General features: G+C 41.9%; 1 protein-coding gene across 4 annotated transcripts in view; it reads left to right on the top strand.

Moving 5' to 3' along the window:
• The window catches only part of LOC132532327 (plasminogen activator inhibitor 2-like), a 49,518-nt gene extending 37,613 nt beyond the window's left edge, over positions 1-11,905 (top strand). For 2 of the 4 annotated variants that reach the window (XM_060170725.1, XM_060170726.1), the window contains exons 2-8: positions 1,415-1,594; positions 5,026-5,145; positions 6,466-6,594; positions 7,108-7,225; positions 9,834-9,976; positions 10,461-10,625; positions 10,942-11,905. In XM_060170725.1, the coding sequence (XP_060026708.1) occupies positions 1,424-1,594; positions 5,026-5,145; positions 6,466-6,594; positions 7,108-7,225; positions 9,834-9,976; positions 10,461-10,625; positions 10,942-11,346 (1,251 nt within the window). In that variant the 5' untranslated portion in view covers positions 1,415-1,423 and the 3' untranslated portion in view covers positions 11,347-11,905. The remainder of the gene's footprint in view (positions 1-1,414; positions 1,595-5,025; positions 5,146-6,465; positions 6,595-7,107; positions 7,226-9,833; positions 9,977-10,460; positions 10,626-10,941) is intronic. The other 2 variants (XM_060170727.1, XM_060170728.1) reach the window with 2 other exon arrangements.
• Positions 11,906-14,524: the final 2,619 nt, after the last annotated feature.

Here is a 14,524-nt window from a genome sequence, read left to right as displayed (position 1 = left end):
GTGTTCACATAAACACCCATGGATTAGGGTGATGTGAGCCTGGGAGGCCCTGCTGAGTGAGTCCAAGCCTAAAGAGCTGCAGGACGTGCCTCATGGGGCAGCTCCCCAGCCACTGTCACAAGAAGGTTTCCTGTAGGATGATGAGTGTCAGCGTCGCTTGGTGTATTTATAGAGTTTGGTAATTGCAGGGTGTGTTTTAAGCCGCTATGAAAGCATAAGGTACAGTTTGTCGGCCAGAATCAACAGGTGTGTCCAAGCGTTCGTTTGGCTGCACGCAGAGCCTTAGGTCATGGAGGGCGTGTCTGTTATTTATCTTCAGATGGTGGATGGGGTGTGTGTGTGTGTGTGTGTGTGTGTGTGTGTGTGTGTGTGTGTGTGTGTGTGTGTGTGTGTGTGTGTGTGTGTTCTATAGCCCCAGGACCACCCCTGCAATGGGACCTGGCATTGACTTCCCTACTAGGGATGGTGGGAGGAGGGGGCCTTTCCAGCTTCCCAGTAATGAACTGCTCAGCTCAGGGGTTGCTTTGGTAGAAAGGCTATGGTGTGTGTGAGTGGAGGGGTGTAGGTATGCGAGGTAGGGCTGTGTAAAAATGCCCACTCTCAAACGGTGAGTCTAGGTCACTTCTAGAAGCAAGGAATTTGAAAGAAGTTTGACCATCTCCATTGGCGCCAATCAGAGTGTATATGCACGTGGCATACATGTGAATATGCATGTATTTGCCTGTGGTGTGCGTGTGTGTGTGTGTGTGTGTGTGTGTGTGTGTGTGTGGTGTGTATCTGTGGGTACAACACAGAGGCTGAGAACATGACCCTGGAGGCTGGCTACCCACCTACCACCTTCAATTTCCAGTCCTTCCCCTTATAGTCGAGTGACACTGGTCACTTTTCTTCTTCTCTCTGGGCAGTAGTTTCTTCCTTTGTAAAACAGGAATAGCAATGCCTTCCTCAGAGGGTTTCCATAAAGATTAACTGGTTACTACAGGTGAGATGTTTAAAACAGCCTCTGTTGTACAGTAAGATTTCGATAAAGGCTATTTATTGTTATTGCTGTTATTATTATGATATGCAGTGTCACTACTCATCACATGACTGCTCCCTCTATCTCAGGATTGGCTACATAATCTGCAGTAGCCAGTGCAAAGGAAAATGCAGGGCCCTTTGTTTAAAATTATGAAGAATTGCAAGGTTGTGGGAGCAGCGCATTGCACCGAGTGTGGGACCCTTTGTGGCTGCACAGGTCCCAGGATCACGATGCTGCTGTCCCTGCTCTACCTCATGCTCTTGGATGAAAGGAGAACAGACAGGGAACCCCTGCCCCGTGCAGGGTACAGCCTGCACTACTCTGCTGACATCACTCAAAATGTTGAGTCATCTTTTAGAGCTGTTTATTTTTTTCCCCTCACTTTCCTTCTAGATTGAAACAATGGAAGAACTTTGCAAGGCGAACACAATCTTTGCCCTCAGTTTCTTCAGCCATCTGGCAAATACAAGTGCTGCCACCCAGAATCTCTTCTTCTCTCCATGGAGCATCTCCTCCACCATGGCCATGATCTACCTGGGTGCCAGGGGCAACACTGCAGACCAGATGGCCAAAGTAGGTTTCTGTTAAAGTTCCAAATTAGAACAGAATGATTCCTGAACTGAATTGTAGAACTGCTCTGATTACATGCCTGAGACATCTTGACTCTAACAAGGTCAGCCATCATCACAAGCCATTACAACACAAGTTCCTTAGATTCAAATCTATAAAACAGCCAAACCACAAACACCCTCAGTGGTAGACAGCAGAAATCGTACCAGAATTTCTTATCCTGCAAGGTTAGAAAGGGTTAATAGTGACAACGTCTTATATTTGATAGTATAAATGCTTATATTTTTCAAAGTATTTGCAAGCTTTATCTCTATTGGTTTTAAGACAAGTGTTATTTAACACAGTGGGGAGAGTGGCAGTGGGAATGAAGCACTTTTCCCAGGGCTTCTTCTGGTTTCCACCCTCCTAGCTCAGGTTCCTTCCATTCATGTAAAGAATTCCTTCCAGTTGTTTTAAGAGAGTGTCACCAAGGGAAAAGATATCCCAGACCCATGATCTCTGCACTCTGAGAGATGCACAGAGAGCAGTGTGACTTCAGAGGACCTCAGCCAACATTCTCAACCCCATGAGTTCACGTCAACAAAATGGGGCTGACGTGATGGCCAGTCCTCAAAGTCAAGGACAGGGTGTGGGACAGCATTGTGAGCTATTTCTGTTAAGACCACTGGCTTCCTTCCTTGGTGAAGGAAGCTGACACCAGCTCAGTCAGGGGACCCTTTCACTAAGTCTGGGGCCATGGAAATATATTGAACTACTTCAACTGTACATGGCAATGGTCCTATGGGATGAATTCAGCACCATTAAAATTCACATGATCCTGTATTTCCCAGGTCAGTGACCAGACAAAGTAATATATAATTAAAATTCTTTCCTATTCCCATATGTACAAACATTAAAATTGAATGCTTTAAGTACAGGCTCTGGTTTCTCACCAACACGGATTCTGTTCTCAGCCACGCCAAAATGCTGCCGGCTACTTTTGACTTTCCCAGGAGAACTGCACCTGAGTGTGTGCATACAGATAGATGGATATCTCCTTCCAGGTACACGGTGACCCATTTAAGATGGGTCTTGTTTGGAGTGGCCCACAGAGAGTGTTGGCCTATCTCACTGCAGCAGGAAAAGGGATGGAAATGTCACTCCCTGCGTTTGTGGCAGTTTAAACATCAAGACTTACAACAAAATCCAGTTGCTCACATCTGAGAGCAGCAACATTTTGCAAAACTCCTTCCCTCTATTTTCTTTGCCTTGAAAAGAATAAGCGCAGTGAACTCTATTAAAAACTTTAGAAAACATCAGGGTCTTCATTTTTTAGATGTAAAGGCACCAGAAGCAATATTTCTTTGAGGACAAATGCCAAATGAAGTGCTCTAGGTACGTAAAGTTAAAAATGTGATTTTGATGCAAAAGGAAAATTAACTTATTGGTCACTCGACACAACACAGCTTTTCTGTGTTTGGCAAGTGCTTTCAGCACATGGGACAAGGGGTTTATATAGTTTTCTTGTAACTGTGCTGCAGGGGCAGATTTTAAAATTCAAAGACAAATTTGGTTAATTCCCTACTAAAAAACGAGGAGAAGCTCTTTGCTTGGAGGAGGAAGCAGGGATTTTGGGGACAGACCTGCCTGTGTTTGGGTGGTAACTTTGCCATTTACCAGGTGTGTGAGGGAAGGCATTTCAACTCTCTGAGCCTCAGTTTTCTTTCCTTTTTCTTGTGGTACGCGGGCCTCTCACTGTCGCGGCCTCTCCCGTTGTGGAGCACAGGCTCCAGACGCGCAGGCTCAGCGGCCATGGCTCACGGGCCCAGCCGCTCCGCGGCATGTGGGATCTTCCCGGACCAGGGCACGAACCCGTGTCCCCTGCATCAGCAGGCGGACTCTCAACCACTGCGCCACCAGGGATGCCCAGTTTTCATATTTTTAAAAGGAGAATGAAAATGCATAACCGGCAAGATGAGTGTGAAGATTAGAAAGAATAGGAGAAGCATGTGTTAGAACTAAAAGTTATCATAGCTGACACTTATAGTGCCCTGGCCAGGCACCTTTCTAAGAACGTTTTATAGTTTACCCACAGAATACAAAATCCTGTGAGATAGGTGCTCTGATTACCATAGTCCTTTCATAGAAATGAGAAATTTAGGGCAAGAAGAGGCCACACAGTTGGGAATTGATACAGCTGGTAAAGGTGACATAGTTGTAATGGAATAAAGGAATGCGTGGAAGGGATAAACTCTTACAGAGCACAAGCGATGTGAGAGCAGCAGTTGTACTGTTACCAGCTCTTCTCTTTAGGGTAAGGCCACGGACCTGCCCAGGCCGAGCCGCCTCTCTGGGCAGGGTGCATCCCTCAGCGTGGCCCGGGTCACCTCACATCCCCCCTCCTGCAGCGACTCTCGCAGTGACTCGGGAGGCCTTTAGTGCTAGCTCCAAGACCCCATCAGTCTCCTTAAAAGGGAGGACAACCGGAGAAGCTGTTACATGAAATATTCTTCCCTTACGTGGCGGCAGAGTCAGACCACTTCTTTTCAAAGAGTATTAGGTAAGACTCATAATGTGTGATCTGAAGAGCAGAGAGAGACCCCACAAATCCTAACACCTCTCCTTCCAGCCTGGAGATTCACCACCTGCTGGACAAGCCTGCCTTTCCTTCCTTAGCAGAACGTCTACCTCTCCTGGGACCCCACGGGGATGGGACCCAAAGGATGCTGGAGGTGGGAGTGGGTGGGTAGCAGGGCCAGGCTCGGGGGTGCTGAGACTGGCTGAGCCAGGCTGGGAAGGCTCCAGTTTGGGGAAGGCCTCCTGAGGGCCCTCCCGGGGCCAGTGTGCACCTACCAGCTTCACTGCTATCCTGATCTGCCACTGACAACATAAAGAGATTCATATTGTCATCCTACCTCTGCCATTTGCCCCCCACATGGACAGACGTGTGGGATTTCTTTATGTGTAAATAAGGGATGTGCAAATATTTTAGGTGATCCCTGTAATATTGAGTGACCTGCTTTTATGTTTAAGCTAGCTGTGGCTTGTAGTTTTTGACAGGTTAGAAGGGTATAATATATAAGGCCACTGAATAGAGAGATACAAGGTTGGGAGTTAACCTTATTGCTTCCTTCAGAATACTGGCATGTTTTCAAGGCAACTTATGGGTTGGGTTATAATTTAGATAATTTAGAGGTTATAAATCATCTCATCATAACAATTTGCCGTCAGAATGGCCAGCCTATGAATTAGTATAAAATAGTTCGTGCTGAGTCCTGTGAAGGACACTTCCGCTGGCTGACACATGTTACATATGAAGAGCATCTATGCTTGTTACCATACACAAAGACAGGAAACGAGAGTAGGACCACTAAGAGGAGCTTGAGAGCCATTGGTTTAAAAGTTACGTAATGCAGCAGGAAAATGTACCCAATTCTCTGGAATTCCAATTGTAGGTGCTTCAGTTTAACAAAGGTGGAGACCACAAAGTCGCCCCAGACACCCAAGAGATCTTCACCAGTTGTGAATTCACACAGAAGATCCAGAGGGGCACTTATCCTGATGCTATTCTGAAGGTATCTGACTCATCCATTTCTATTTCTTTTGTATTTTATTTCCAGAATATTCTTGTCTTAAAATCACAGTATTAGACAGGGAAGGAACCTAGTACAACTTCCCTCCTTCATAGAAAGACAACTAAGGCTCACAGTCCTTGAGTAAATATCCTACTCTGATAAGTAAGGGCAGAGCCAGGGTAGAATCCAGACTTCACGACTTCCAGGCCAAGACTACTTCTAAATTCCATCACCCCACTCTGCCATTAGTTGGGGATGTATAATTTATTCTAATGCCATTGTGGAGACTCCTAGAATACACATGCATAGATGCAGATTTCCAGAGTAAGGGGTGACAAGTAATTGAGGAATGGAGAAGGCCCGGCTTGGTGACTTCATGAAAGGTCACTGACCCTCAAATATCCTTTATGTCCTCCCCTTCTATCTCCTATGATCTATCTATCTATCTATCACCTATCTATCATCTATCTATCTACCTACTATCTATCATCTATCTATCTATCTATCTATCTAATCTCTTCAGCTAATCTATCTCACGTAGTCATTTCTTTTCCCAATACTCCATTTCCTTAAACACCAGCTATCCAGCTACATTGTAGGAGATGCGCTCCTATGGGTAAACAACTTCCACGATCACACTCCTAAGTTAGGTTATGGGGAGATACCCCACATAGCTTTCTCCTTGGGAATCCTGATGCTCCATCTGCCTGTCAGCCGGGGAGTTATGGACTTAGGAGGGGAAGAGGCCCCTTCAGTATGGAGATGCTGCCAGGTCTGAATGGACAGCAGTCCAGCTGCAGGGCTCTGACCTCTGCTTCACCCAGGCGCTGCGGTGACTAAGCCCTGTTTGTGTCATCGTGCTTACAAACTTCAGGTTGGGGATTGGAATTTCCCTCAATTTCCTGCTTTCTAAAACCCAGATTTTCCACTTCACAGACTACCCCTTAATTATAAAACGGTACTTGCAGAAGTTCTATGAACATTTTAAAGAACACTTCTAAGGCAACATTTTAATATAATAAAAATTGCTTACAGACTTTGTAGTTCAGGAGACTGTAAAAGGAGCCTTTCTTCTAGGATCTTTGTTACTTCATGGTTCAATCCAGTCCGTAGGCACAGTAAAATCTGAAACAAATAAAAAAAATTAGCTGATATTATCCATATCAACAATGTTTCCTCAGAGATTCCTCTAACGCGCCAGAAAAAAGTATACTTTAATACAGCATTTTATTGATGTACTGGAAAAAATACCATTGCTTAAGAAATATCTTGTTTAGGAGTCTTGAGTTACATAAAGAGAGTCTCTCTTTTCTGTTTAAGGCACAAGCTGCAGACACAATCCATTCATCCTTCCGTTCTCTCAGCTCCGCCATGAAAACGTCCACAGGGGAGTATTTATTGGAAAGTGCCAATAAGCTGTTTGGCGATAAGTCTGCAAGATTCAGGGAAGTAAGTGAAACGTGCGATTTAAATGGCAGGGCCCCAAACTTACAGGGAGGTCAGTTTTAAAGCTGTTCTCTCTTATTCATGCTGAGGGAGTCAGAATTCCACATGGGTTCCCTTAGACTCCCTAAGGCCATTGGACACTATCCAACACAGCTATCCCTATGCTCCCTCTGTGGGTGCTTTCTCTCCCTGCTGCAAAATTCCCACCTGTGAGTCGTAAGTCAGGAAGAGCACAGCTGATGTCCAGAGCCTCTATCCCCACACCCGACGTCTCCCCTTGTACCCAGTGGTCATAATGCAAAGCGTGCAGGACAGCAAATAGAATTGGGACTGGAGTTGGGGGTGGAGGTCAAGAGAACACATATAATCAGCCCCCCTAGCCAACCTCCACCCCTACCCCTACCTCAGGCTCCCCAGTCTTGACAGGAAGCCTGTAATTTATAATTACACCAAGGCTTGTTCAGTATATATTCTATGTAAACTTTGTCTTTTTTTTTTTTTTTTTTTGCTTTAAAGAGATACATGCAGCTCTCCAAGAAATATTACTCTACAGAACCCCAGGCAGTTGACTTCCTAGAACGTGCAGAAGATGCCAGAAAAAAGATTAATTCCTGGGTCAAGACTCAAACCAAAGGTAAAACCAAGGAAGTAGTTTCTGCTCTTCTTTCCACTTAGAAAGCACTTATGTAGTTTTTAGAAAACCATCCTTAGCCCTTACTCCCAACCTTAGTTATTTTGATTAATGTAACCTGATTCTTGTTGAGCCACGTGGTGTTTTAAGTGAGAAAAAAATAATTGAGGTCTACTAATAGAAGACATATATTCAGTACTTAAATAATCTGATTTTGGATATTACCTTAGAATAGAATATAAGAGGAGACAGCTCTTTTCTAACATAGGACATACCAGTATTTGAATAATTGTGACTCTGTGTCTACTGTGGACAAAAACAAAGAAAAAAGGCGTGACCTTCAAATGAGTAATTGGTGTGAGAATACTAGCAATGGAAAAAGGAGGGATCATAAAATTTTAACTCTTTCTTCTGTTTCACCATTCAGAGTCAGTATGTTGTCAAGTTCTTTTGGTCCCTGCTCCATCTCTCCTGGATTGTCTAAGTTACTTCTACCTTTGTAATGCATGTCCTTAATTCTTTGTTGTTTTTTAATTTTTAAAAATTTATTTTATTTTTTTAACATCTTTATTGGAGTATAACTACTTTACAATGGTGTGTTAGTTTCTGCTTTATAACAAAGTGAATCAGTTATACATATACATACATCCCCATATCTCTTCTCTCTTGCGTCTCCCTTCCACCCTCCCTATCCCACCCCTCTAGGTGGTCACAAAGCACTGAGCTGATCTCCCTGTGCTATGCGGCTGCTTCCCACTAGCTGTCTATTTTACGTTTGGTAGTGTATATATGTCCATGCCACTCTCTCACTTTGTCACAGCTTACCCTTCCCCCTCCCCATATCATCAGGTCCATTCTCTAGTAGGTCTGTCTTTATTCCCATCTTGCCCCTAGGTTCTTCATGACCTTTTTTTTTTTTCCTTAGATTCCCATCCAAAATCCCACTACCTGTTAGTAGTGAAGCTGGGGTTCCCTCTTCTTCTGAGCCTTAGTCTAATTCTGGAATTCTTCAATTGGATGTTTAAAGTGTTTGCTAACTTAATGCAAAAAATGGATTTTCATTTACCTCCTGTGTTTAAAACATTGTTTCAAGCCATAGTGTGGTGTCTTGGTTTCTTCGTTACCACAGTGGAAAAAACACATGAACTAAGTTCTATAGAATTTTTAAAAAATGTTTTGTTTCTCTGAAAATAGTTGATCTACTTTAGTTCTTCATTTCTAGATTTTTAAATTACTGCTGTAAAATATTGACACACCACTGACAAAAATGAAGCAGGGAAAGTGAAGATTAACAGAAGTGAAAGTAAAAAGGTATTGCAAAATTAAAGAGACTCATGAAAGTCTTGCTTTTTTGAGAACAGCAAGAATTTCTCTTCTCTTTAAGCATTTGTGTTAAATGGCTGTAAATCGATCAGTGGAATTGCCAAAATGCCAAGTAGTCATTTGGGCTCATTGTTTTAGAAAATTTTATAATAATTTGAGACAATTTCTGTTTTATTTGTTAGGATCAAATACTAGTTTTTCCATATGCATTACAGAGTTAAATAAAGTCCTAGTAGATTTCTGTGGTAACCAAGAATTTTAATTCCCTGAGGGATATATTGAATAGAAATACTGAATGACTATACTGAAGCTGGTCAGACTACAGTGACCTTTTTGTTCGTGTCCTATATCTGTCAGTAGGAATGGAAGACGGTGGAATTCTGACCAGCTGACAAGCATTGCGACCTTGGGAGGGTTGCTAATCTCTCTTACTATGATGTTCATTTGTATAAAATGACAATAATAATACCTACTAGAGTAGTTGTGAGGATTAAATAAAGTAATGTATTTAGTGGTTGAAATATTGCAGAGCAGGTATTCACTGTAAGTGGCCTGTCTCTTAAACCAACTATAAAAAAAAAATCACGTTCAGATGTTATCATTTCTGAGAACCTTCTCTGACTCCTCACTTGTTTACTCCCTTCTCTGTGATGTCATAGTTCTCTGCATTATTTAGCTCTCTTATAGAACTTATCACACATTGTTTCCTGACTGATTTAGAATCTCTCTTCCAATATTCTCAGTCCCACCAGGACAAATCTTCCTTTCTCACTTCATGAATCTGTGCTACTCCTGGTGTAGGTCTAGCCCAACTTCCAAAAAACTGTTTTTGGGTCAATGAATGGGTCACAGGGATAGACTGTCTAGACCAGATCTTGAAGGAGCCCTAGTGACATATGTACTATGGAAAGGCACTATTATGTTCCTTAAGTGACTCTTTTTCACTCCCATCCGAATTAACTAACTTCATACAACTACAAAACTTTGAGAAAGAGTATAAAAGGAACTTAAAATTTTTTTCCAAGTCTGATAGTAATTCTAAACCTTAATTGCATTACTTCTTCATTTTCTCTTGGATTTTGCAAACCTCAGAAATCTGGTCTCAGTTTTATTTATGATTTAGGTAAATCGAGAGAAAAACTTAAGCTTGAAGGTCAACATCTCTGCAGAGTTTGATAAATGTGGATACTGAGTTTGATGGTGACTCAAAAGATTCAAGAAATCATGATAACTTTACATGATAACTTTCTTAATCATGAAACCTAAACATATATCATATTTTCTGTAGGCAAAATCCCAAACTTGTTACCTGAAGGTTCTATAGATGCAGAGACCAAGATGGTCCTGGTGAATGCTGTCTACTTCAAAGGAAATTGGAAAACTCCATTTCAGAAGAAATTAAACAGGCTTTATCCTTTCCGTGTGAACTTGGTACGAGACAATGAGACAGATTTTCTTAACGTATATTTTAGGGCCTTTGACAAAATAGAGAAAGAAAAGTTAGGGACCACTCACTGATACTTGTACATAATTTGCTAGTTATAAGTTATGCACATTGGATAGTTGATTGACTCTATTCCATTTTTTGACCTGTCAAACTAGATTAATAATAATATCCAACTCAAATTATTGTTGTAAGGATTCAACGAGATTTTGCAGAGTTCTTGGCCCCTAGTAGGTACTCAACAAGTGTTTCAGTATTATTATAATTGTCCATCTTATTACTAATGGGTATAATTTTGAAAAAGCTAAATAGATCAGAGCCACTGTCAGGGTATACAAATAATTTATTTTGTTGATTTTTAGAAACATAGTTCTTCAGAACGAAAGCAGAACCCATTCTCTTTTACGTCTGATTGTAAATCTTTTGACATCTTAGTATCTACTTTCATATTTTACTTTTTAATAATTTTAGACTCAGCGCAAAGAAGTACAGATGATGTTCTTGCATGAAAAGCTGAACATTGGACACATAGAAGACCTAAAGGTCCAGATTCTAGAACTGCCCTATGCTGGATATGTCAGTATGTTCCTGTTGCTTCCAGATGAAATTGCTGAATGTTCTACTGGCTTGGAGTTGGTAAGGCATTCCAACTTCCATTGTTTTAAACTTCTGGGGCTAAACTTACCTTGGCATATGTCTACAACTTGGGAAATGGTGTGCAGTTTCTCATGGAAATATGTGAATTGGTTGAGAGGAACAGTGCCAGGTCTCACACTTTCACTCAAAGGCTTAAACTTATGTCATACATGCTACTTTCTTGCAAAATTTTTACCAAACTAGTAAATTTTAATATCACCCACGCTACAGTGAAGTTAAAGTCACTGATTGTTAACATCAGAAGTTGTTTTCCTTCTCTGCTAAGCACTCATTGGTTTTGCTTTTGGACTTGTAGCTGGAAAGTGAAATCACTTATGACAAACTCAACAAGTGGCTCAGCGAAGACACCATGGTTGAGGATGATGTGGAGGTGTATGTCCCCCGGTTCAAATTAGAAGAGCATTATGAACTCAAGCCCATTCTCATGAGCATGGGCATGGATGCTGCCTTCAGCCGGGGCCAAGCCAATTTCTTAGGCATGTCTGAAAAGAACGACCTGTTTCTGTCTGAAGTGTTCCATCAAGCCTCTGTGGGCGTGAACGAGCAGGGCACTGAAGCAGCTGCTGGCACTGGGGCCATTATGTCGGGGAGAACTGGCCATGGAGGCCCACGGTTTGTGGCGGACCATCCTTTTCTCTTCTTTATCATGCACAAGATAACCAAGAGTATCCTCTTTTTTGGCAGATTTGCCTCACCCTAGTTTCCGTTTCTGCACAGGATGTTGTAATGTGAGGTATAAGCTTCAGAATTGCTCTAAGGGCCGAAACTTTAGCAACCTTCTGTACATATTTGTTTTTCTGAACAACTTCTATTACACAGTGAATATAAATACAGAAGTAGCTTGACATCTGTCAGTCATAACATTACCACCCTATTAATCCTTTGGTCTCCTAAAATGGGATGATATGTCACTTAGTTCTTCCTTACTCTTAGTTTATTTTATTGCATTACCTTTTACTGTATTATTTATTATTTTATATAATGGCTTTTTATTGTTGTTCACTGTCTAGTGTAGCTGATACAGTTACAGAAGCATGTCATCACTTATTTTTCTTTCTAAGGAAATGCACTTATTTGTTCTTATAATGAAGGACGAGCAGGTGTCCTTCCATGCCCTTCTGTGATAAAAACCTAGAAGAAAGCATTGAACAACAGGAAAATATGAGTGGTGTGCATTTCTAGCATTATGTATCACATAGATGTGTCTGTAACTTATGGAAGGTTGTGAATATATTAAAAATAGAAATGTTTCCACACAACTATTTGTTTGTTGTCATTCTGTTGGGTCTTTAGGTCATAAGACCTGTTTACCTTGATTCTCAGGAATCAGGTATCATGGCTCATTTGTGAGAACCAAGAAAAAATAAACAGAATAAAGGAGCCAAAGGAGAGGCAGCTGTATAGCACAGGGAGCTCAGCTCAGTGCTCTGTGATGACCTAGAGGGGCGGGATGGGAGTGGCGGGGAGGGAGGCGCGAGAGGGAGGGGATATGGGGATACATGTACACATAGAGATGATTCACTTTGTTCTACAGCAGAAACTAACACAACCTTGTAAAGCAATTATACTCCAATAAAAAAAAAATGACAAAAAAAGGAGCCAAAGGAATAAGTGACCGTCTTGCAAGGAGCTCCAATGTTGGCGGGGGGGATGGAGTTGTGGGAAAAATGGATTAGAGCTGTCTTCTCACAGCAGCAAAAGGTATAGCAATTCAAAAGAATAGCTTGGGTCAGAGCCCTTTGGGGACACCTGTGTTCAAACCTCAAGGACATCAGGAATAAACACCAAGTCTAGTGGTCCAGACATAGAATCAAGGTCATAATCATTGATTGAGGTGAGCGCTCAGAGGGGTAGAGATGAACTTGGCTCAAGAGCAGAAGGGCAACATACAATGGGAAATATTGCCTAAGTGTGTTTTTCTCAAATAGCACTGAATGCTTTTGAGTGGATCAGAGAAGAACATAATTTAAGTCCTAAGAACAAAGGAAGGGCTTCCCTGGTGGCGCAGTGGTTGAGGGTCCGCCTGCCGATGCAGGGGACGCGGGTGCGTGCCCTGGTCTGGGAAGATCCCACATGCTGCGGAGCGGCTGGGCCCGTGAGCCATGGCCGCTGAGCCTGCGCGTCCGGAGCCTGTGCTCCGCGGCGGGAGGGGCCACAGCCGTGAGAGGCCCGTGTACCGCAGAAAAAAAAAAAAAAAAAAAGAACGAAGGAAGACCTGAGGTTTAAGGGAGCTGAGCTGGCTGCAGATTCTGGCTACATAAGTGTGGCTGGATCCTGGAAATGTATTCCGGTGTCACCGTCCCTACGATGAAAGCCAGGGATGGGTGACCTACTGGAGCATGGTGGCTGAAAAGGTAACCTCAGGACATTGACTTAACTGCATCCAAATCCCAGTTTTAACACTTAGGAGTTATTTAACCACAAGCCGGGAAATGATGCTTCTTCATGCTTCAGTTGTCTTTCAGTGTAAACTAGGGAAAACAATGCTTTTCTCATAAGGTTGCTGTGATGGTAAAATGAATTCATACAGAACAAGCAATTAAAAGAATGCTTAGCATGTACAGTACTTAATACCTACTAGTGATACCGATTATTTTCTTTGTCAGTAATAAAACTGTCTCACTGTCAGCTGGTCAAACACAGAGTCCCAGAAAATTATTCTTATAATTCTTTAAGGCTTGAATTGTGGTTTGTTTCCTCTAAATCAGACGTTCTTGAAAATTAGGGGTTCTTCCTTGCATTCTCCTACTTACTTTTAGATTCATATTTTAAATGTACTTTAATAATTCACTCAGCAATGCGATAAGTAGTAACTTTCTGAATTGTTGTGAGTCTTAAGATATTCATATTTCACCATGATTATTGAATTAGAGCACGAGTATAGAATTCTAGGTTCAAAGCATTCTTCAGCACTTTAAGGGCACAATTTTATCATCTCCCAGCACCAAAGTTGCGGATGGGAAAGTTGATGTCAAGATAATTCTTGCTTCTTGTAGTTTTAATTATTTTATTTTTGTTTTTGATGATGTTCTTGATATTTCATTGAATTAAGAGTATTTTTAAACGGTTTAAAAATTTTATCTTGTTCATCAGATGTTTTCCATCTGGAAACTTGTACCTTGGTTCATTGCTGGGAAACTCTCAGCCGTTGCTATGGCCCGAATGTTTGTTCCCCCAACACATATGTCGAACACCTAATCCCCAATGTGATGGTCTTTGTAGGTGGGGCCTTGGGGAGGTAATTAGTATTAGAATTAGTCATGAGGGTAAGTCCCTGGGATGTAATTAGTGTTCTTATAGGGAAATGAAAAAACAAAAGCTCTCAACCAAGTAAAGACAAGTAGGCAACCATCTGTGAACCAGGAAGACAGCCCTCAGCAAGAACCCGATCACAGACCTGCAGCCTCCAGGACTGTGAAAAATGAATGCTTGTTGTTTAAGCCACCCAGTCAGCAGTGCTCTGTTATGTCAACCCAGACTGAATAAGAAAACCATTATCCACTCAACTCTCTCAGCCCCACCCTATCTACTCTCTTCTTCTGGATTCCTATTTGAATAATATTGATGTACCTAGAGTTCTTTTATCGGTTCTAAAAGATTTTGAATACCTAATAAATTCATGCAATCTCAACATCAAATATGAAAAGACTAGAGCAAAATCTCTCCCTCCCACCCCCGTTGCCCATTCATATAGTTCCTACTCCCCCATCCCCATTAGTAATATCTGTACATATTGCTAAATATTCATAGGGCAGGCCATAACTAACAACAACAAACAAGCAAAATTATGCTGAGATTATTATATTGTTAACTTAGGATACAATTACTCCTTTCTCTTTCCCTGCCCCCTCCAAACAGGCATCAAAATAATGCAAAAC

Source organism: Lagenorhynchus albirostris, chromosome 14 (genome assembly GCF_949774975.1).
Source record: "Lagenorhynchus albirostris chromosome 14, mLagAlb1.1, whole genome shotgun sequence".
In the NCBI taxonomy this organism is placed as follows: Eukaryota; Metazoa; Chordata; class Mammalia; order Artiodactyla; family Delphinidae; genus Lagenorhynchus; species Lagenorhynchus albirostris.
This window is presented reverse-complemented; position numbering and strand designations above follow the sequence as displayed.